Genomic DNA, 22450 nt, shown 5'->3' with positions numbered 1-22450 from the left:
TCGATGTTTGCACAGTCTATTTGATGTAAACTCAAAGGCATTTCAAACCTCTTTACTGTAAGAAACTTTAACGTTATACACAGTACATTGTGTTTATCTACGGTACATTTCACATTTAAAAAAAGGTAACACGCCACACTTTATCATGCTCTCAGAGCACTAGTCTTGTATATTCCCCTGTCAAGAATACAAGAACTGAAAATATGTGATGGCAGAAATTCTTTATGTAAAATGGAGTGTTGCACAAACTAAAAGAACTATTTTAAATTCAGGGGTTAAATGTCAAATGGTCCTGGGATCAATATTCACAAAAAATAGAAGTTCCTGCAACATTCGAACTCGAGACCTTCGGGTCAGTAGATCGAAGCTACAGCTATTTCGCTATGTACAGATTTGGCGATATATCAGCTTAACACAAGATATTGCAGATACCGGGTGGTTTGTAGTACAAATGTACTGGTAGCTCCCTGGGAAGGTTGACACAAAGGGGACACAAACGTAACACTTTGAACAAAATCAACCAACCCCTACATCGATGGTTAAGGTAAAATCACCAATCAATCTTCATCCATGGCAGAAAAAAAAGTTTTGTTACACGAACAAGACGCTCTATTACACACTTTGTGTAGAACGATCCTTGATTGACGAGTTCATTGAAATTGACTTACATGCATCGGTCAAACGCCGGGTTCAGATAAGTACTGTCAGCAAGATGTATTAAAGACTGGTGACTGTCACTCGGCGTCTTCAGAGGGACCCGGGACTCGACACCTTTCTATCGTCAAGGGATCTTAATTATAGGTAAAAATCCTACTGCAAGTCTTCAGACTCCATGTTATCTATTCATAGTTTTACTATTGTAAAAAAAAATTGTGCTTAAGATTATAGAATTTATAATTTTTCCGTTTTCTTATTATATAAAACTAAATATCTTTGATCATACCGATTTCAGAACGAATATTTATTTATCGTAATTTTTAATAATATTTTCTTGATCGTATTCAATGTATATACTTTTGTTTTTGCTGCAAGGAATAAAGATTTGCCAATTTAATTTGGTTTCTAGAGCTGATGTCTAAACCCTTGTTTAATTATATTGTTTATTATTTTCAGAGTCTCCAATATGAGGACGGTTTGTTTGGGGTTGGTGCTTTTAGTATCAGTTGCCAGTGCGCAGCTGTCATTGAGGAGGTAATAATTAGATGAAATTATTTAATTATGTAAAGGGGAGTTGTGTGGGTTTTGTGGGTGTGGATGGTTTGTGGGCATGGGGGTGCCACTTTGACGGCAAACATAATCTTTAGTTGTGTTAGTGGTTATAAAAGCATTAATCCCTCCTTTTAATAATGTTTAGTTCGCCAGCTAATAGATACACCTTCATGTACACGTAAATGTAATACAGAAAGCTTAAATAAGAAAGATTTATATTTATCTGATACGCGCTTGAAGATTTTGTTAATACATGTAGAGAGATAAAGCTTGTAATTGTTCGTGCAAAAAAAAAAATAAGAAAAAGGGGGGGGGGGAGGAAAAGAAGACGATAGCATTATCAACTTCCATTTAGTTTTCCCATCTCTATTTCTAACGAAAGTCGATATAATACAGTAACAACAATGTGTGTGTTTCATACATGAAGGGCATGGAAGTAAAGGGAATTGCAAAATTTACACTAAAAGTATTATGATATTTCGTAATTTCAGTCTGTGAAGTGAAAGGAACTATTGTGAATTACAAAAGAATTGACCTATAGGGGAGATGGATTTCCCGGGAAAGATCACTCGTGAAAATCAAAGTTTTTTGTTATTTTCTAACGTATATATATATATATCTAAATTTGCTCTTGCAATTTTATTATTAATCTTCAAAGTTGGTTTAAAGAGCATTTTCTCAGTAACATGGTATATTTCTGCATGATTTTGGCCGAGATAATCTCCAGATAATTTGACAGTTTTTTGCTCAAAGGAATAGATAAAGAATTTTAGGTGCACCTCGGCCCTGGGATCGAATTTTGCAAAAAAACCGACAAAAATTTCGGAAACTAATTTCTATCATTGTGGTATATATTTACATCGAAAAGTTTAAGTTCTGGAGAGCTCAACAGGTTAAACTGCTGACTATATGTAACAAATGATGTGTTGTGTGCCCTGGTTCGATTCCATCTGTGGCTATACGCTTTCTTTCTTTTTAAATCAACAGCATTTGTAAACACTGTCTTATTTTTTTTTTTTTTGGAGAATTGTGCATTTTGTATATTTAACTTCGATCTTCTTCCATAAATGCACATTTGCTCTTTGAATTAAAGATATTGATGTAAATCTCCGACAACTCTGCCAACACTAGGTCACGTGGTAGCTTGATGACACGACCTCTAAACAGAGAATGACTCTCTGCTTGTCGGAGATTTACGGAGAAAGCCGATGATTGAACAAGATTATATTGAACTCTGGCGTAGGAATACATACGACTGCAAAAATATCTAAATTGTTCGTACTACTGTGGTTTCATTAATATTCGAGGGCATCAATTTTCGTGGATGAAGTGAAAATCACAGTTTCAAGGATACGTAAATTCGTGGCCAATGACCCTTATCAATACAAAATGTTAAGAAAAATTGCACTTCAATGAACATTCAATTTCGTGGATCAACTTAACAACGAAATCCACGAAAATTGGTATTCAACGAATATTGATGAAACCACAGTATTTAAAATCTATTTTTAGGGTATTTATGAATAAGTTTTATTGAAAATAAACAATGTTTCTGATACATTACATCGAATTTATCGATTATTTTCAAGAACTAAGTCTTGTCAGCGATGATGATTTGTGCTTAGGTCTAAACACTGTTTCAGTTCCGGTTTGCCAGAATAACTGCATAGGAGAGTTGATTAAAATCAACTCCCAAAAATCACGCTGAGCAAAAACTGTTGCGTTTGGCTTTCCAGAACATCTTTAGGAAATTTTATAATTATGGGAGAGGTACTGCAGAGTAGATGCAGTTCACTCTTTGCAAAGAACGTGTGCAGTGGTGACATTTTATGCCAAAAATGCGGGAGAATGGTTTACAGATTAGACTAAAATGGGGGTAGGTCAGTTGAGTTTTCCGCCCCACTGCCATTTCGGCATCAGGTACGTCCCCTTATACCAAGGATGCAGCTGTTAATTTGAGAAGATTTCAGTTGAATGTACAATGTACAGTGAATGATGATGTGTTCGAACGCCTTGTGAAAATCCTATGGTGTTCCGATGGGGCCACTTCGACCTTCGCGCTTTCGCCTTTAGGTCGAAGATGCGAGAGTGCGAAGTTGCGAAGGCGAAAGTGCGAGAATGCGACGGCGAAGGAGCGAAAGTGCGAAGATGCGACGGCGAAGCGCGAAGTTGCGATGGCGAAAGTGCGAAGGGGCGAAGGAGCGATACTACTATCGCTCCTTCGCCTTCGCAACTTCGCACTCTCGCCTTCGCAACTTCGCACTTTCGCCTTCGCCTTTTTTTTATAGCATTCAGAAAGTCTCAGTCGATTACATAGAATTTGATGCAGGCAGCGTACTCGCCAAGGTTTTCCGATTAATCCATGATATTATTGGTACGCATGCACTAGGCCATTGTGCTTACAATGAATATTTATAAATATTTTAATGTGTATGTGACATATATGTTTACCAGTGCTGGTTATGCATAATCTTTACACTCCACATAAAATGTAATGTCCGCCATAATGTATACATATGCACTTCCAGACTCCTGTCACTTACCAGCCGTCTGTTTACCATGGATCAAACACAATATTATTCTAATTTCATAATGCGACACTCCTTGCTCATGTATGGATCTAGAGGGGGAGAGGGGCCCCCAGGTAAATTCAATATCAATAACTTCACACATGCAGTAAAGGGAGAGAGAGGGTCCGGATCCCATCCCCCGGAAAATTTAAATTTTATCAATTATATATGATTAAAACTCTCCAAAATATGCCACACCCCCCACCCCGGCAAATTTAATTATCCATCGACCCCCCCCCCCCCCGGAAAAAGTTATGGATCTGCGCAGGCTGTTGAAAATAAATTCTAAAAAGTTCATCGTCTGCCTCAGATGTCCTTTTGTACAGCTAAAATTGTCTTTAAACGATAGAGAGCTCAACAATTATAAAAAAGGCGAAGGCGAGAGTGCGAAGTTGCGATGGCGAAGGTGCGATAATGGTATCGCTTCTTCGCCTTCGCAACTTCGCACTTTCGCCTTCGCATCTTCGCGCTTCGCCGTCGCATCTTCGCACTTTCGCTCCTTCGCCGTCGCACCTTCGCACTTTCGCCGTCGCAACTTCGCACTCTCGCACCTCGACCTAAAGGCGAAAGTGCGAAGGTCGAAGTGGCCCCATCGGAACACCATAAAATCCTTCTACATATGCAAAGATTACTCTTCCTGTTAGTTCTGTTGGAAAACTAAGGCGACGTTCATTATTTGTCGCAAAGAGTCAAAGGGTTTGCGAACCTTAAAATCGCGTCGTGCGAGACTTTCGATTTTGTATATAAACGCATGTAGAGTGCCTGTATCGTATTATAGAGAGTAAACTGAAAATAAAATTTATCTAAAGATCATTAAGAAAAAAATCGTTCATAACTCATACTGTTCAGACAACGAATGTGAATTTTTTTTTCAATCACTATATATTATGAGAACTAGAAATCAAGAAGTGGAACGGAAATCGATATGCAATTAGTAAAGACAGAAACCAATACCGGCCCTATAGGTCAAGTCTTTTGTAATATACTAGTGATTCTTTACGTTCTATTTGTTTACATACAATTAATTATTTGTTTTTCATGTAGGAATTTGCTTTCCCAACATTGTATTATAGAAGCAAAATGTATAGCGTTATATTTTGCATGCATTTGCATTGTATATAATAAGCTGATGTCCTGACTTTTACGATATGGTATGGTATTCTCATGGATTTTGACATCTCAAAATATACTTTATCCTTGTAATATTTTAACGTATACATCTACACACATCATTCAATCCCGCTAATTATGCCATGGTTTGCAATACAATAATGAACTGTTGAAGGACATGAGCTTTGGTATGAGGCTCCATCTACGCGGTGTTTTATATGTCGTAAAAGATGTGCAAGGCATGACTGTGATTTTAAAGGGACTTGGACACGATTTGAGATCAAATTTTTTTTTTTACTTTTTATGTATAAAATGGTTTACTTGTGCATTTTAAATGATTGATCAAAATATTGAATGTTAAAGTCAAGTTACAGGCGAGACACAGAGGTATGAATTGATTGTTATGTAAACAAAGCTCGAGTCTTTGTTTACAAAAAATGTAATGTAGAGAATAACCATTTCTTAGACAATATGGCATGTAAAAAACAATTAAAACTTATTTAATATTTTAACATAGCATTATAAACGTCTATATTTATCAGTGTAAATATTGAAAATGGAAAAATAAAATTTTAAGTCAAATCGTGGCCAAGTCCCTTTAAAGAACATGTATGTTGTTTCGTCTTGAAACACAACAGCTATATTTAATAATTCTGAAGTTGAACCTCTGGTTTGTATTTCAGATTTCCTTCTGCCTTGCGTCTAGGTGATATAGATGACAATCCCTATACACTGCGAGGACCTTTCGCGAGAGGTATTCGTCGCGCACCAAGGCTCATCAACCCGCTACGCTTGGACGACGACAACGACTGGTTACGTTCCGGGTCACTGCTCAGAAGAACCAGATCACCCCTAGTCCGAAGAGGACAATTAGCTACCAGGGGGCTCACGAGAGGGCTAAGAAGAGGTTTATACTTGGATGACGACAGTGACAATTGGTACACTTCAGTGATGAACAGAGGAAGGAGGCTAGCAAGAGGAGGCCTGTTTGGCAGAATGAGAGGAGATGATGATGACAACTGGGCCACTTCGGTGATGAACAGAGGAAGGAGGCTATCAAGAGGAGGCATGTTTGGCAGAATGAGACGAGACGATGATGACAACTGGGCCACTTCGGTGATGAACAGAGGAAGGAGGCTAGCAAGAGACGGCCTGTTTGGCAGAATGAGAGGAGATGATGATGACAACTGGGCCACCTCGGTGATGAACAGAGGAAGGAGGCTAGCAAGAGGAGGCCTGTTTGGCAGAATGAGAGGAGATGATGATGACAACTGGGCCACCTCGGTGATGAACAGAGGAAGGAGGCTAGCAAGAGGAGGCCCGCTTGGCGGACTTACAGGAGATGATGATGATAATGATTGGAGATCTCCTTTCTCCAGATCAAGAGGTGCCATGGGCAGAATGTTCCGTAATCCTTGGATGAACAACGACGACGACAATTGGAGCCGACCCGACAGGCTTGGGTTGAGATCTCTAGGTCTCGGACGAACCTCGCTCAGCCAAAGATTTGGATCAGTTGATGACGACAATAATTATGAAAATATGTTCGGACGAGGAGCATTGAGCAATGGTCTGCAAGGGCTGAGAAATGCTGCAGCGACATTGCGACTTGACAATAACGATGACAATGCAATAAGTCCCCTCCTTCCTACGCCACAGCTTAGCCTCGACGACGATGATGACGACAGATTCAGTAGTCTCAGTTCTCTTCGCTCATCGCTTGGCGGTCCACTTGGAGGTCGCCGCTTTTTTTAGAACATTGAAAATAAATATGGATATGGACACCATATCAGCCATGCTTTATGTGACTTATTTTTTAAAGTATGAATAGATTTAGTATTTTGAAAAAAAGTAACTAATTGTCAAATTTATCAAAATTTGTAGATGGGTTGCATCTAGTGATGAAACGTTTAACAGGTTTTATACTATGTCCCGAGTTTTTGCTTCCACCACTTAGATACCTTTGTGCTTAAACTACGTTCATCCACTTATATATGAAAATGTCCAGATTATCTGTTTTGAAACGCCCCCTCTACCGCTTCAGGTTTCAATACACATCCAAAAATAGAAAGTCTACGGGGATTTTGCATTGCATCAGCCATTAATAAGAAGCCCGGATGATACCGTTGAAAAATTGCGCGAGGTATCCCGAGTACTTCCAAATGGAGAAAAGATGTAAACATTTCCCATTATAAATCTCCGTAAGAATTTTTTTTCCGCTGAACATTTATGAGTGAAAAATGATGCCTGCTTAATGAAAATATTTTTTGATATATTCCCTTTTATCGATTTCAACTGTATTTCTTTCACAGGTATGTGCATTTTAATTAAAAATCATCAAATTGATGGAAGCAATAACTTGGGACAGACTATTAATAGATGTTGTGTGTTGACTTATAACATGTAGTTTAGAGAAGTGAATAGGTTAAAAGGTTAAAGATTTATTGGAGCATATCCACTCATAGGTAACAATGAATAATTATGATAATCAAACTAATTTTGGAAACATCGAGTGATGCATAATAAAATCCTGTCTTAATTAAGCCTTAATTGTAAGTAACATGCAACAGGTTTTTAAAAGCAGGTTCGTTTCTTAGTTACCATGATCCCCCATTTAAGGACCCTGGGTGGTCAACATTTTAGATGCGACTTTTATCGCCATAAACTATCTATTTTGAAAGGAAAATTCTTCATGTTTTACCTTTAAAGTTTTGATATTTTACTTCATTTATATACATAGCATCTCTTCTAAAGGAGATTAATAAAGTATATAAATGGCCACAGCCATCCTGCCCTCTTAAACTAAATGTGTTTTGATATTAAATGCAAGATTAGAGGCGTGAAAATAGTCATACATTTTTGCACCAAAACAACTGTATTTTATTTATTTTTACAACGATTGATAAACAGATTCTACATCTTATTAATTTTAATATCTCTCAGCACAAGGGGGTCAATGAAGTGGGGGGATGCCGGAGTACCCGGGGAAAAGTCACGTGTCCGAGAGGGCAGACACCACGTGCATGACATATCTAGAAGAATGACTAAGCGTAAATTTTTGAAAGAGATTAACGACTAAATAGCATGCTATTCTTTGACCTAATAGGGATGACGTATTGCCTTTGGATCATGTATTACAGATCCTAAAGTGTTCTGAGTATGTGACCTGTTTGTTCCGGCGAATAAACAGGTTATTAAAGAGCATACTAGTACACCCCTGCGAATGTGTTATAAATCCAGAGGTGCTCGAATGAAAGTTCACGAGACTTCACCGAGATTTGTTCAGTTCCTGTGAAATTTCGAGCGGAAGTATAAGTGTTCGGATAATATTCTCAAAATACGTAAGAACTGGTCAATTTTCATATCATATCATACTTTGATTTATGTTAAAACATCAAAATCTTTTAAGATGTATGTCTTATTTCACAATCTAGCGGTAATTTAAATTTAACGATGATATTCAGAACAGAGTTATCGTTCGTGTTCAACCACGTGTAGAGTGGTTGAAAATATAAACATTGGGTTGCTAAATAAAATCATAGCCATGTTTGATGCTTGTGGTGTGCAATACTATGTTTTTAAAAAAAATAATGGGTGAATGTTTTGCATAAAAATTCAGTATATCGAGCCATTTTCAAGGAACATACTGCATAAAATAGTGTAGTCTCTTTCACTATTGATGTTATTACTAGGTCAGGCGCGGATCGAAAATTAATTCCTATGGGGGATCTCTACTACGCATGTTAATTGTTGCAACAGCAGATAAAAAACTATTTTTGTATTGTCACATTTATTTCTAGAACACTTTTTATCCACCAATTAATGAAAATAAAGTTTAAAATCAATATACGTCTAGAATTCATATTTGACAACAAGTACCTAGATTCTATAAAATAGACTATAAACACGAGGCAGGATTTTTACTGCGAAACTGAAAGGGTCAAATAAAACCACGTGGTCTAAAATTTAAATGACAATAACATTCGCAGGGGTGTAGTAGTTAAACTCGAAAGTAACCGTGCACTCCCTTCGTCCTTTACAAGCAAAATATGGTAAACAAAAAAAAAAAAAAACAAAAAAAAAAAAAAAAAAAAAAAAAAAAACCAATCATTTTTTGAGGCTTCAATTGTATCTGAGTACTTAATAACTTAATATGACAATTTGGTAACAATCCAGAAGCAAAAATTATTACACATTCGAGTGATTCTCTTCATATAATGCGCTTCCGATTTTCAAACACGGATGCTCAAAAATTTAACGGCTATATTGAAGCATAATTATATAATTGAATCATGCACCAAAACAAACAATCAAAAATATATACATGTAATTTAGATAGTTTCTCCATTTGAACAATTTTACACAGAAAAAAGCCTAGGCCGAAAAAATGTCTATTCTGCACTAATAAAAAATCCATATATTCCACCGTTACAATTTGAGTATTTTCCTATACTTTTTAATATAGAGATCTTCTTCTAAAGGAGATCAATATAGTCTAAAATTGACCTCAATCATCGAGCCGTCTTAAATTCATTGCATCATTTTAATACAGAAATTTCATAATCCTTTTCTTTAGGTTTATGTAAATATGGTCGATGTTCTTGATAGTTTTTTTCTTCTGTATATCGATCGAAACTTTGCGGGATTTTACTTTATGCACAGTCGCATTTAAACAGGTTAGATTTTTTTTAAACATTGATATATGTGGCCCTTGATTTATTGTAAAGTTTGAAACTAGGAAGGTAATTAATGAATTTTGAGACACCTGTCGATATTAATGTGGATGAAACTACAAAGTTATCGAAATACTTTTATCCGTTTAGAATTTTTTAAATTTTACAAATTTTGATCAAAAACTATGTTTTACAAATTTGAGGAAAAAAGATTTAAAAGCCCCAGCAGGATTTGACCTTATGAACTGCATATTCGTAGTTAACGCTCTGACCGTTTGCGCTTCGAACACTCTGTCGGATAATTATACCAGTGCCAAGGTGGCATTTCTGAATTCGTCTAAAGTACATCTATCGGCAATTGCTCAAAGAGTTTATTATAATATCCACTTTTGTTATTGATGTATTTCACCTGCCTGTAAGGCGAGATATTTATTTACCTTTGAAAAATAAATTCCTACAAGAAAATAACTTTTCCTATAGGGAAACAATTTTTCTATCGAATATTTCGAATTTCCTACTGAAACAAAGGAGCTTCCTGTAGGAATTTAAATTCCGATAGGAATATAATTGCAAAAAACTCCCATACGATTTTAAAATCCGTTAGGAAGTCTTAATCTCCTATAGGAAAACTACATTGTACCTGCCTGAATAATATTCCTATCGGAAATAATTTCTTCTATAAGAAATATAATTTCTGTAGAATTTTTAGAAAATCTTATAGGAATGTTAATACTTCCCGAATGAAAATATTATTTCCTGTATGGGAATTGTTATTTTCCTATGGGATAATAATTTTCAAAGGTAAATACATGTATCTCGCTTGTCAAGCGAGACACACTATAAACTCAAGTGGTTATATATACTTTTTAGGCAGTGGTCTATCATTTGGTATATATCAATATTTACGAAACTGCATCCTAAGCGGGTGCCAAAATGTCATCCGGCACAGTTTTCACGCTTTTGGGTTAGAATTTTCTAAAAAGAAAAAATTGTAAAATTTTACTTTATTTTATTGCTTATATCGATAGGAAGTACGTCAGAATATGGAGGTGTCCCTTAACAAATTAACTGCGCTTTACAAAAAACTTACGACTTACGACCAAATTAATGAATGCTTATTGATCACAAAGTAATCAATATTTGAATTTAATGGCTGTAAAATAAGATTATAGAAATCAAAATAAGGGTAAATTAATGGTTTTATAAAATAAGTTTTGTTCGTCAAAGATGATTCCAAGAGAGTGAAAATACATGTACATGTATTTACGACTTTGTTGAAAGTTCTTTTGTAAAACACAGTTCCTGGAATTCTCTTCATTACACTTACAGATAGCAAAAATTGGCTTTAAAATTTGAACATTTTCCTATATTTCTATAGTATATATAAAGTACTAAGGTAAAATTTGGCCTGTACCATTAAGCTTTGTAAAGTTCCACTTCATATTTTGACTTTAAATGTATCTTCTATACTGCAAACTGTTTGCATGCTTGCCAATACACAAGTAAATATTTGTAAACTAAGTAAATAGTACTTTTTATAAATAATTATAATTCTAGTGGACGCAAACACAATATTAATAACCTTGAACAAACAGTCAAACAATGACCCGTTAAGTAGGTCAAGGATTTACCTGGAATTTGTGTTCCAGCTACCCTTCCATACAACATACGAGACCAGACTTGGAAATAAGCAGCATCGTCCCGAAATATTCGTCGGCAGATATTTCTAGTTGGTAAGCAATATATAGAAACTGGTTTTCTATTCTATTTCTGTTAACTACATAACTAAGTTAAGTTTTCTAAAATGCTCTAATTTTAACTTGAGTGGTCTTTACAAGCACTGTGCGTAGATACATGTACATGTATTTCAACATTCCCTTTATCTATTTATCTACGCGCACGTACGGTGGTATATACAAGATACATGTCAATACCAACATAGCTATTTTGTGATTCATCCCCACAAGAGTCCTGAGGCACAGGTCGTAGCATTGAGTGGGGGGGGGGGGGGGGCATTCCACTTTTTTTCCTAAATATACAGAATTCATTTAAAATTTACAATATAGAAAAGCAATGGCCGCCTTTTCCCCACAAATTGGCGAATTGATTTTCTTTTGGCTTGCAAAATAAATAAATTAAATTTGAATAAATGATGTCATTGTATTTTTTTTTTCAGTGAATTGGGAAATACTCTTTTTAGGACAAACAGGGTTCTCGTATTTTAGTCCTCCTTTAACTGAGAAACATAATGAACAATTAAATTTTCTTGCTTTGTAATTGCACGTAAAAAGTAAAATTCCTTGGTACTTGATTTCAGGGTATGGGAAAATGATGATGAACATTTCTTTAAATTGGCAAACGGTACTGGTGGGCGTTTGTTTCGGTCTTCTATCGTATTACGTCATCAAGCGACTGAAATATCGTCTGCCGCCCGGCCCACCGTGTGTCCCTATCATTGGAAATGTTCAAGGTCAGTTAAAGGTAAATAGGAACGGAAAGACTCATCTCACTCGATTGTGTTAAAGATTTTCAATTTTTTAAAAAATTACAAAACCATTTTTTTTAATAGTTTACACCTCCCGGGACCCACACAGGAAGGTCTTCAAAATGGTGGATAAATACGGGCCGGTCATCAATGTATCGTTTGGTATTTACTGATCACTATTTTTGATAGAGTTGGATGGTTGTGACTATTTTCAGTCAATCAGTATATAAATTTTCTTTACACAAAGTGCTTAGTGTAAAGATAAATACATGTATAAAAAAGTGTTCAAAATTAAAATATTCGGAAATTTTCTCTACGAAATAATATTTAATGGTAAAAAATATCATTTTCATAATTTTAAGGCAGGTCTGCTTCCTAAATTCGTTGACCATCTAACATCCTTTAATTTATGTAAAAACTGAATATATAACTATGAATTGGACACATATATATCAATCAAGGAAATATGGACGATGATATAAATACCAATATGAGGAAAGGTTTGTATTTATGTCTAGGCCCTGTAACCTGGATTTTCCTGAACACCATCGAGGTGGTGAACGAAGCATTCGTTCAGAGAGCGGAAGACTTCGCCGGACGATACCAAATAACTTCCGGTAAAAAATAATTTTTTAACAGAGCTTTTTGTATTGAAGAGCAATATTTTCATACTTTCTGTGTTCTTGAAGGGTATTTTTTTTTTCAAATATTTAGGAATTATGTTCACTGATGGTGGCAAAGACATTGCCTTTGCTAACTATTCCCCAATGTGGAGGATTCATCGAAAAATTGCAGCCAAAGCTCTACGGTAAAGAACTCTATTTCAACTTGAACGACAAAAAAAAACATCATTTAACTTGTGTTGAATATGAACAACTCCAGTATCTTCGATCACACCCTTCTTAGCTTACAAATTTCTTACAGACATTATCTTCATGGAAGTCTGCTAGAGGACATGATTCAAGAGAATATGTCAAAGTTTATGGATAGAATGGTGAAAGAAACGGGACCATTTGAACCGAAACAGTATATCAGTTTGATGGTTTTCCATCAACTTTACACTGTCTGCTTTGGAGAACGGTGTGTATTTAACTTATATTCTGTAATCATAATTAACTTGCATTTCAAACCAAAATGAAAATCTATTTTTGAATCTGTTTTACAATCTGAAAAACTCAATAAATGTCACTTTTATTTACATTTTTGTTTTTATCAGTCGTTAACATTACTGAACCATCGAATATCTTATTGAACAATTGTCGTACCTGACTTTCAAATGACATTTTTAAAATGGTCAAATATTTATCGCTTTGAAACATTTATATAAAATGTACATTAAAACCAACATCAATTAACTTCATGAAATGCCTAATAAAAAGTCCATGACCTTGACAATAGGAGACCCCCAGATGACCCGGAAGTGAGAGAATTTTTGGAAATTTATGATCGGTTTGTGGTGGACTTTGGCGCGGGCTCTTTGGAAGATCTTGTGCCTTTCCTTGCGCACGTTTATGAAACCGCTAAATTCAAAAACCTAGTGAGAATGAAAGAAAAGATGTTCTCCTTCATCACGCAAAAATACAACAGGCATAAGGAATCCTTCAGTCCTGGTATGTTCTTATTAATCTGCAACTTATAACAAACACAAAAATATATTACTTATTCATATGATGAGGTACATTATTAGGGGTTTCTTGGTGGCTATTTGCCTATAAGAATGAACCCTATTGATGTCACGAAATTGAAATCTGAATTCCAGGCATCAACCGAGATTTGATAGACAGTCTCCTGATCGCCAAACACGAGGCAGCAAACGACAACTCCGAGGGTGAGGACTTGGAGGAGTTTGATGACGTATATCTGATCCAAACGGTGTCGGATATTTTCTTTGGTAATACATGCAGACAATTTATAGCAGTTTTTTTTTTCTCCGTAATTTCAACGAGATATAGATTTAGAATTTTTATAGAGATATATCTGTATTGGTATTAGAGAATGAAACACACATTATTTCAGCATATTTAACAGGTATCCATCTTTTACTGGAAGCTGTACACGACTCGCAAACGGCATTGTCCGCCATATTTCTCTTTCATCGCAGCTATCCGTATAATCCCTATATTAATCACAGGCCTTTAAACAGCTCAAAGTATTTCAATATAGAGGTCTCACCTGTGTGGACGTACATCTTGCATCGCCATGTTACTCGGTCGCAAAAAAATTTTCAAATTGTCGGCAATTTTTCAAGGTCATGAGGAAAGTAATCTCAAATATACAGGTCAATGCGTTACGATAATTCACAAACAGAAAATGCACAAAATCTAAGACAACCTAGGGAATACATACTCGTACTACACGTCGGTCACAGTTTCAGGTGTGCAATCGGTTGTAACAAAATCGAAGGGTTTATACACCTGTGCGGTGGAGCATATTTGTAAGCAGTGTTAACCTTAAGTAACAATTTATTTTGTAGGAGTTATCTCTCTTTCCAGATGGATACTGTACTTTAACGAAAACACATATAACATTTTAATAAAAAAAAAATGAAATAAAAGATAAAAACAAGTACATGTTTCTCTCAGTGTCTCTCTGATTTATTTTATTGGCATTTTCTTTTCTCATTTGACAGCGGGAATAGATACCACAAAAGCCATCATGGACTGGTTTGTGTGCTTTATGTCAGGACACCCAAACGTCCAAGCCAAATGTCGGGAGGAAATTGGCAACATTGGTGGGTTTTAAGCCATACCGGTATAACCATTCAATACTGCAACAACCTGTAAACTAAGTTGACCACACTGCTTTCTTGGACGTTAGACAACGTCATTTCTAATCTATATTGGTTTAAAATAGTTCTGTTCGAGTCTTTTGATCGCGGTTGCCCAGAGTTATACAAACAATATTTGGTGTTCCGATCATTTTGACGCGCTTGATTCCATGTATAATAATTTGTAACGGACCAAGACGGTACTTAATATACTTCATGCTGTTATTCAGAACTTGCTTGTCTTTGACCAGGTAGTCGTCAGCTAACGATGAAGGACCGACATAAGTTGGTTTACAATGAGGCTTGCTTGTATGAAACGATGAGGTTGGCGCCTGCGGCTTCCTTGGGAATTCCTCACTGCACGTTGTGCGACACACAAGTCGGTGAGTAAGGCTATTAGATCAAAATAGACATGGTAACAGGTAACCAACATTGCTGATGTCATAGCACATATTTCCTTAAGCACAAGGTCAAAATTACAAAATCAATAAATTCAGTGTCCAAACCTTCCAAACGCGGGAAGTGGTTAAACAAGAGCATGTTTGTTTAAAGAAAATTACAAAAAAAAAAGAAACTGGAGCTCTACTTTGAGATACTAGTACATGTATTATTTTGGGAAAATTGATTGACTCACGAATCGGTTTGAGTGATAAATTCATGTATGATTTTTTTTTTTATAGGAGGATACGATATTCCAAAGGGGACAGTGGTCTTATCGAACTTCTATGCAATACACCGAGATCCTCATCACTGGAAGAATCCCGAGTCATTTGACCCGTCGCGTTTCCTTAAGAAAGATGGCACCCTAAATGCCAAACCAGACAGTTACCTCCCCTTCTCTGCGGGGCGCCGGGTCTGTCTAGGGGAACCTGTGGCTAAACCTGAACTACTTTTGATGTGCGCAACACTGCTACAGAGATTGGAACTCTGCCTTCCGGAGGGAGTCCGGCCATGTTATGAAGGGATTCCCTTATCCTTTGGCGTGGAAGCTCCAAAAAGTTATAAAATTGTTGTGAAAGACCGCCAAAATGCAAACTGTTGAATATTTATAATATATAATATAATAATATAATATAGTGTGCAACTTCCTGACTTTCTCATATTCTTTTCTGTCATTATCTCCAAATTAAACATTGGTTTGCTCAATATAGTATCTTGTCTGTTCCAAATCGCACACTATTACCTGTCATATCAGTTCATATATGTATTGCCAGTCAACCAACTAAGAGTGCGAGACTTTTATTTACATACAGTACACACAATGTACAGGTACATAATAAATTAGACATCAAGATACCTACTGTACATGTATAGGATTTTATTTCCCATCTCTTTCACGCACTTCATTTTCTAAAACTCTTGACAAGTATAATTTTTTCCAAAAGATGAGAAGTAAAATAATTTTTCTTTCTTTTATAAATTCTATTTTTACGATGGTTAAAACAACTTCATTCTTTACATCATAAAATGAGTTAAAAACAAATTTCTCACACAGTAATGATCAAATGCAAAATACTTTGTAACACGAATATATTCATATATATGTATAAATTGTTATAGTGTCATGATACATAACATGCGCTGCCCTCCTGCAGAAAACAGGGGTCAAAGTTCACATACCACCCCAAAATGACATGCAGTGATCCAACATTTATAATGTGTACCATCCTGGTATCAAAAACACCCCACAGATTGCAAAAGAAGATGTTTAGTGTTTTCCATGATTTAACACTTACAAAATGAGAGGGTACAGCTAATTACATGAACATCAAAATGATCTCGCTGGAACAATCTAAAATTGCACTCAATAAACAATTATTTTAGAGACACTAAATAAGATGTAGAATGTACAATAACATAAAATAAAGACATTCTGATATTCAACTTTACACATCTCCCAAACATTCAAGATATTAAATATAATTCAATGAACTACATTCAAGGAGTTCATGTCAAGTCTAATCTGCATGCTATGACACTTCAATCAATGTACAGAAACAATACATGCTAAAAAAAATAGGTCACATGTTTAAAAATAAAATTCATACTAAATGCAAGTCCCCCAATGTATTAAATCAATAAATTTCAAAGATGTGAGAAAATGACAAAAGGCATTTGCATTTATATCAGTAAAATGGTATCCTAATTCTATCTACAGTTAACGATAAAATAACACGTGATAATAAATGATGTATGAAGCTAAACATAATGCACACTTTACAAAGGGACAGCTGGAATATCTATGACCAGATCGTCCGACCCCTCGTCACTGTCATCAAACATTGGAACCACAGCCAGGAGGTTCCCCCCGGCCGACTTCCCTCTTTTACCCTCCCCTTTCTTGGATTCTCCGACACTCTGTTTGCGGGGCTTCTTGCTTCCACCGGCGCCTGCCTCCTCTTCCTGTTTGGTGTTGAGGTTGCGCTTCCTGGTCAGGTTTTCCTTGAGGATGGCCTTGGTGCGGGCCTGTCCGTTACTATCCTCCCCACCGTCATCAGACTGAGCGTCAGAGGAGGCACCACTCGAGCTGACCTCGTCATGTTCGCTGCAGACCGCCACCCCATCCACCTCCTTGATGTGGCCCTCTGTGTGGGTGGCACAAAACGAGTTGGGACACTCTGTACACATGGTTATAGCCGGTTTTCCGCACTCATCGCAATGATGCCAAGGGCAGTAAAATCAAGCATGCTATCTGCATGATCTGAATATTGTAAATGTATTACATTTGGCTGAGTATTCTTCATAGCTTCATTAGTGGAACACAACTTCCACTATTAACTTAAGTACATGGCCAAATGCCATGCGTATATATGTATATATTGATACAGAAATGCACTGAATAAAATCTATACTAACTTGTTGAAAAGTCAATTTTAGCCAAGTATCATGCATACTTGATACAATATGTTAAAGTTCTTCACTGTCAAAACTATTACAAATTTGTATTTGTACATGGAGAAACAATAAAGTACGGTAAATGAGTAAAAGAAACATTGCTGAAAGCATAACATCATGGGGTATCTTGCAACAATTATCAATTATGCAAATGTATATACGGTACATATATTCAACAGTTTAAAAAAATCTAAAATATAACACGCATATACTGAAAAAAAACACAGAATCTCAGATTAAGCAGGTATCTTTAAAGGCGTCAAAAGTTTTTTGTCAATAATTTGTTAAGGAATAAAAATTTCTAATGCATTATTGAAGCAAGGTGTAAAAAAATTATTTTGAATCCTTCCATAGTATTCAATTTAATGTTTTTGTAATTTATAGTCAGTATTTGCAGAAACAATTGTTGTCAGTTCGGTCCATTTTTGTGGGGGTGCGCACGTTTAGGAGGTTATGAAAGGGCTTCTTCTAATGCACTAACTGATACATGCAGCGCGCAAAAATAATTCCACATAAAATTCCCAAATGTTTTTATTTATAAGTACATTTTCATTTCATAAAGATGATCCTCTTTGACCTTATTTTTGTTGTTTGTTTCATAAACAACATATGCCCCTGTTTATATTTAGATGCATTACGAGACTCAGGTAACAGAGTCGCTAGCTGTATTCAGGCCGTCGCCTAGACGACAGTGCATGTGCTTGTAGAGATGGACGTACACGTTTAACGCCCTACTGTGTTACTGTAACAGAGACATTTTGAATTGTTTCAGTACTGGGAGATGTGTTAATAAAATGGTTCCAATGCATGGTAATTAAACTCAACTTTTCTACAATACGTATACACGGCCGTCTTATAAAGCACAATGTGTATTACTGACATGACAAATGTACGCTGGCAATTTAAACGAACGCGGGATTGCTCCCGATAGAACATTTCTTTTAAAGCAAAACAAAATATAATACTGATTTGCGATGGATATAATATCATCATCGCGGAGATGATTTTAAAAAGTGAACTTAATATTCGTATACGATAATATTTTAATCCAAAGCCGCTAGTTTTAAGTTACGGTTATTAGGGATATTAATTATGACTTGCCCCGCGTTTCACGTTTTTTACTTGCAAAACATATACAAACGAAAATACCAAACAACCTTCAGCAGCAACTTATAAATTATTTATTCCATACACAATTTTAAAGAGGTAATTAAATAAATTTTATAAATGCTTTATACTTGTACTCGCGATCTTCCATGGAAAAAAGTGACATGGAAAAAATGTTGTTCAATGTTCATCAAATACGCTGTAGCCTTAGCAATCGAAAATAATTAACAAACTGTATATTGATAAACATTCAGACCTGTGGGGTTTTTTTTTACAAGTTTTATAAAATGTAGACTCAATGACTGAATTCTTTACCGTTTTCCGTCTGGGTTATTTTGAATCACGTGTGTACGTTATGTGTACACATAGATTAGTTGCCATATAGATGAACACTTTAAGTGTTTAATTTTTAAAAGAAATTGTGTACATGCAGAGCAATGCAATGCTAGGGCAATTAAATTCGAAGAATGTAAATGGTGAGGACGGTCGGACTGATACTGGTTCTGCAAACAGTGAATGTAAGACGAAGTATTGGGGTGTTATATTTTAAACAAATATAAGTATTGCTTTCTTAAAAGCTTGCATTACTCAACAAAGTATTTTATTGGAAGTATTCTTAATTACCTTAGCTGCATATATGTACCGCTCGGTCTGTATCCCGGAAAAATTGACTACCATCCGAAATTTTTCATACAAGGGCTACAGACTTGCAGCTAACATTACCTTTAAAAATACATTTTAAAATTTGCCGCTGTTTATAAATTCATAAAAAAGACGCGCAGAATCAAGTAGTAATATGTCGTTTGATATGGGATTTTGGACGTCTATTTATATTGTTTTCATTAAAATTATTTCATTATTTCAAGCTTGTGGGTGGAATGAAATCAGTTTCACATGTTATATGACATAAAGATTTTTCTCGCAGCAACTTTTTTTTTTAAATTTGCATAAAAAAATTGAATTATCATGGAGTCCCCCCCCCCCCCCCATTTTGGTAGCATGTAAAAAGTAATTGTATGAAAATCATGAAATTAGGAGTGAAATTTTGAAAACTTTGGAAAATTCAAAATTATTCTTTTTTTTTTTTTTGCTTGTCAAAAATTTGTTCGATGAGTTTGCCCCCCCCCCCCCCACTTTCAAAAACAATGCTACGTGCCTGAAAATTACTCATTTCTTTATTCCCCTCTTTAATAAACAAAACAAATCAACAAACAAAACCGATCCAGATAAATATAATTACGTGTATCAAAAATAAACTTCACATTCATCCTTCACCCACAATATTGCCTTTTCGATATCTGTCATCGTTGTAGACCCGTGTAACAATCTGTTAAGTAGGTGCTTGCACGACAAAGAACCCCTTGCTGATCTACATTTTCATTAACGCATACAAAGAAAAAATATATTTTGATTTATTTTTGAATTTCTTTTGATGTAAAAAAGAGAAGAAATTGGTTCTCAGTGTCTCTCTTTTTTTTTTCTTTTTTTTTATAATTTATTTGTTTATGTCAATGTCAAAGCACAATATAAACACAGATAGTACATAATCTCTGCTTTCAGTATTTTGATTTAAATTGAATAATACAGTAGAAAAAAAGTTACATATACAAAAATATTTTTTCGAAGAATATACGCATATACATATGTGCATATCTATTCATATTTGAACAATGTAGACATAAGCATACATAACATAGTTGCATATATAAACGTGCAATGAGATTGAGGTTTATGAAGAGGATAGATAAAAGAAGGAGGAGGGAGTAAATGGGGGTGGGGGTGGGGTATATGGATTTATGTTTCTGCTAAAAAAGAAATTTTAAACATTAATAAGTAAAATATTTATCTCAGTCTCTCTTTATGCCTGTTTGTTAGCGGTTAATCCAAGTTGATTTTGAATATCCTTTTGTAATTTAAAAAAATGCGATGTAAATATTTTTTTCATGCAATATTTCGGATAAAGCAATGAAGAGTTGTTTCTTGAAATTTTATTAGACCATCAAATTGTAAAATTGTGCCCGATTTCTTTCTTTTTTTAAGGTAAAACTTTATTGATTTAAAAAATGATTCTTTGAGACAAACAAATTGACATAATCAGTAAGAGTTTGACAATATCTAACTGCAGGTCTGTAGCTTTTAGTCTGAAAAAGAATCGGATGGACGACCTAGGACCCAGATCGTTCATCCGAATTTATTGAAAATTGCCATTTCTGTCGTACGCGGACGCAATACTCACCGAGACTAAATGGTTCGTATCTTAAGTTTTAACTGCTTTGAAAGGTAATATTGGTTTTCTTATAATTATGAACATGAATAATTAAATAAAAATGTTTAAAATTACAGTAAAATTACCGGCATCGGTCTTCTCCATGCGCGGATCTAGAAGGGGAAGGTTCCAGACCCCCCCCCCCCTTGCGAAATTTCTTTCAATTACGTGTACATTATAAAATTACCAAATATGCCTCGGACATCCCTTGGCAAACTCAAATAACCGTCAGACTTTTCAACCCCCACCCCGGAAAAAGTTTCTGATCCGCGCATGTTCCCCCTCCTCGAAATACAAAATTATTCTTCAAAACCCCCTGTAAAATTTCCAGGATCTCCGCATATACATGTATACTAAAAGATTCATTGGCGCTTGCGTTCAGTAAAAAAGGCGTGTAAAACGTTTGCCAATGGTCTTTTTACCTTCGTACCGGGCATAACCACAGTCCCACTCTGTGAATAAAATGCGGCGAATCAAACTAGAGACAACGTGTTAAGATCTGTATTTACTTATAAACATGTAGTATCACCGTAATTCAAAATTCACTGTTCAATTATAATTTTTTTTTTTGGACTTTACTTGTAAAATTCAACATCTGTTTCGTAATTTTTTCTCACAGTTTATTTCTTACAAAGTTGCTTTTTTATTTAGTGATTGGCACTTTTCAGACTCTATATGTGATTTCAAAGAGACAGAGTGTCATGTCTCAAGGACTGTTAATCTCTTAAAACAACATTGTGCAATTGTCAGGTTTTCATTTCTTGGACATCAAAGACTCATTGAGTTTATTTAATTATTTTATATCTGTGAACCTTTCACTCAGCTTACTTATATCATTACCTGTCAATTTATACTCATTGTTAAGATTCTTATATATAGTTATGTACAATTGTCAATGCGCAGTCTGGAATACGGCGGCCAGCCCCGGCCACGTCCGACTTACCCAGAGTATTGAGTCCGGAGGCCATTACTGGCCATATCCGACTTGTTTGTAACATGTCTGACTGTCTGTTAAATTGTTATAATGTTGCCATTGTTGAGTCTCGTCCAATAAATGTGGAATCCTGCATCAATTGCCTGTTTATTTCTCTGGAACTGTATACTGGTGGACCTTCGGGAATACGGCAAACCTACCCTTCGTTTTAGCTTACGGCCCACAGCGCGCCACAACCTTATACCTTATACACTTTACGCCAACATTTCCTCACCAGGTTCGTACTGAACACGACCGATGCACATCCAGACGAATATTCTCTAGCACCGTACAATCTACGCGGTCACAGTAGTATTATAATAATACTTAGTTTTTCAGTGTTTATACATCTAATATTGTACTATGGTCAGCTATCAATTTTTTGTATTACGTCA

At 35.6% G+C, this 22450-nt stretch overlaps 2 protein-coding genes across 2 annotated transcripts; both read left to right on the top strand.

Annotated features, from left to right (window-relative positions):
* The first annotated feature begins 723 nt into the window (after positions 1-723).
* Positions 724-6831, top strand: LOC128181210 (uncharacterized). Its single transcript, XM_052849520.1, has 3 exons — positions 724-801; positions 1114-1191; positions 5573-6831. Exons 2-3 carry the CDS (start codon positions 1124-1126, stop codon positions 6642-6644), a joined length of 1140 nt encoding a protein of 379 aa, XP_052705480.1. The 5' UTR covers positions 724-801; positions 1114-1123; the 3' UTR covers positions 6645-6831.
* A 4367-nt stretch (positions 6832-11198) lies between these two features.
* LOC128180060 (steroid 17-alpha-hydroxylase/17,20 lyase-like) lies at positions 11199-15960 on the top strand. The gene is made up of 11 exons (XM_052847869.1): positions 11199-11295; positions 11880-12032; positions 12132-12209; positions 12566-12664; positions 12762-12855; positions 12972-13127; positions 13446-13657; positions 13807-13938; positions 14677-14778; positions 15066-15197; positions 15495-15960. The coding sequence occupies exons 2-11, from the start codon at positions 11891-11893 to the stop codon at positions 15854-15856; spliced, it is 1509 nt and encodes a 502-aa protein (XP_052703829.1). The 5' UTR covers positions 11199-11295; positions 11880-11890; the 3' UTR covers positions 15857-15960.
* Positions 15961-22450: the final 6490 nt, after the last annotated feature.

This window comes from Crassostrea angulata, chromosome 4 (genome assembly GCF_025612915.1).
Source record: "Crassostrea angulata isolate pt1a10 chromosome 4, ASM2561291v2, whole genome shotgun sequence".
Classification (NCBI taxonomy): domain Eukaryota; kingdom Metazoa; phylum Mollusca; class Bivalvia; order Ostreida; family Ostreidae; genus Magallana; species Magallana angulata.
Note: the sequence above shows the minus strand (reverse complement) of the source record. Positions and strands in the feature narration are given on the sequence as shown.

Coding starts and splice junctions, on each gene's coding strand:
- LOC128180060 (XM_052847869.1), top strand. CDS start 11,891: ATGATGATGAACATTTCTTTAAATTGGCAAACGGTACTGGTGGGCGTT. Junction 12,210..12,565: donor GGTCATCAATGTATCGTTTG/GTATTTACTGAT, acceptor ATTTATGTCTAG/GCCCTGTAACCTGGATTTTC. Junction 14,779..15,065: donor GGAGGAAATTGGCAACATTG/GTGGGTTTTAAG, acceptor GTCTTTGACCAG/GTAGTCGTCAGCTAACGATG.
- LOC128181210 (XM_052849520.1), top strand. CDS start 1,124: ATGAGGACGGTTTGTTTGGGGTTGGTGCTTTTAGTATCAGTTGCCAGT. Junction 1,192..5,572: donor GCGCAGCTGTCATTGAGGAG/GTAATAATTAGA, acceptor TTTGTATTTCAG/ATTTCCTTCTGCCTTGCGTC.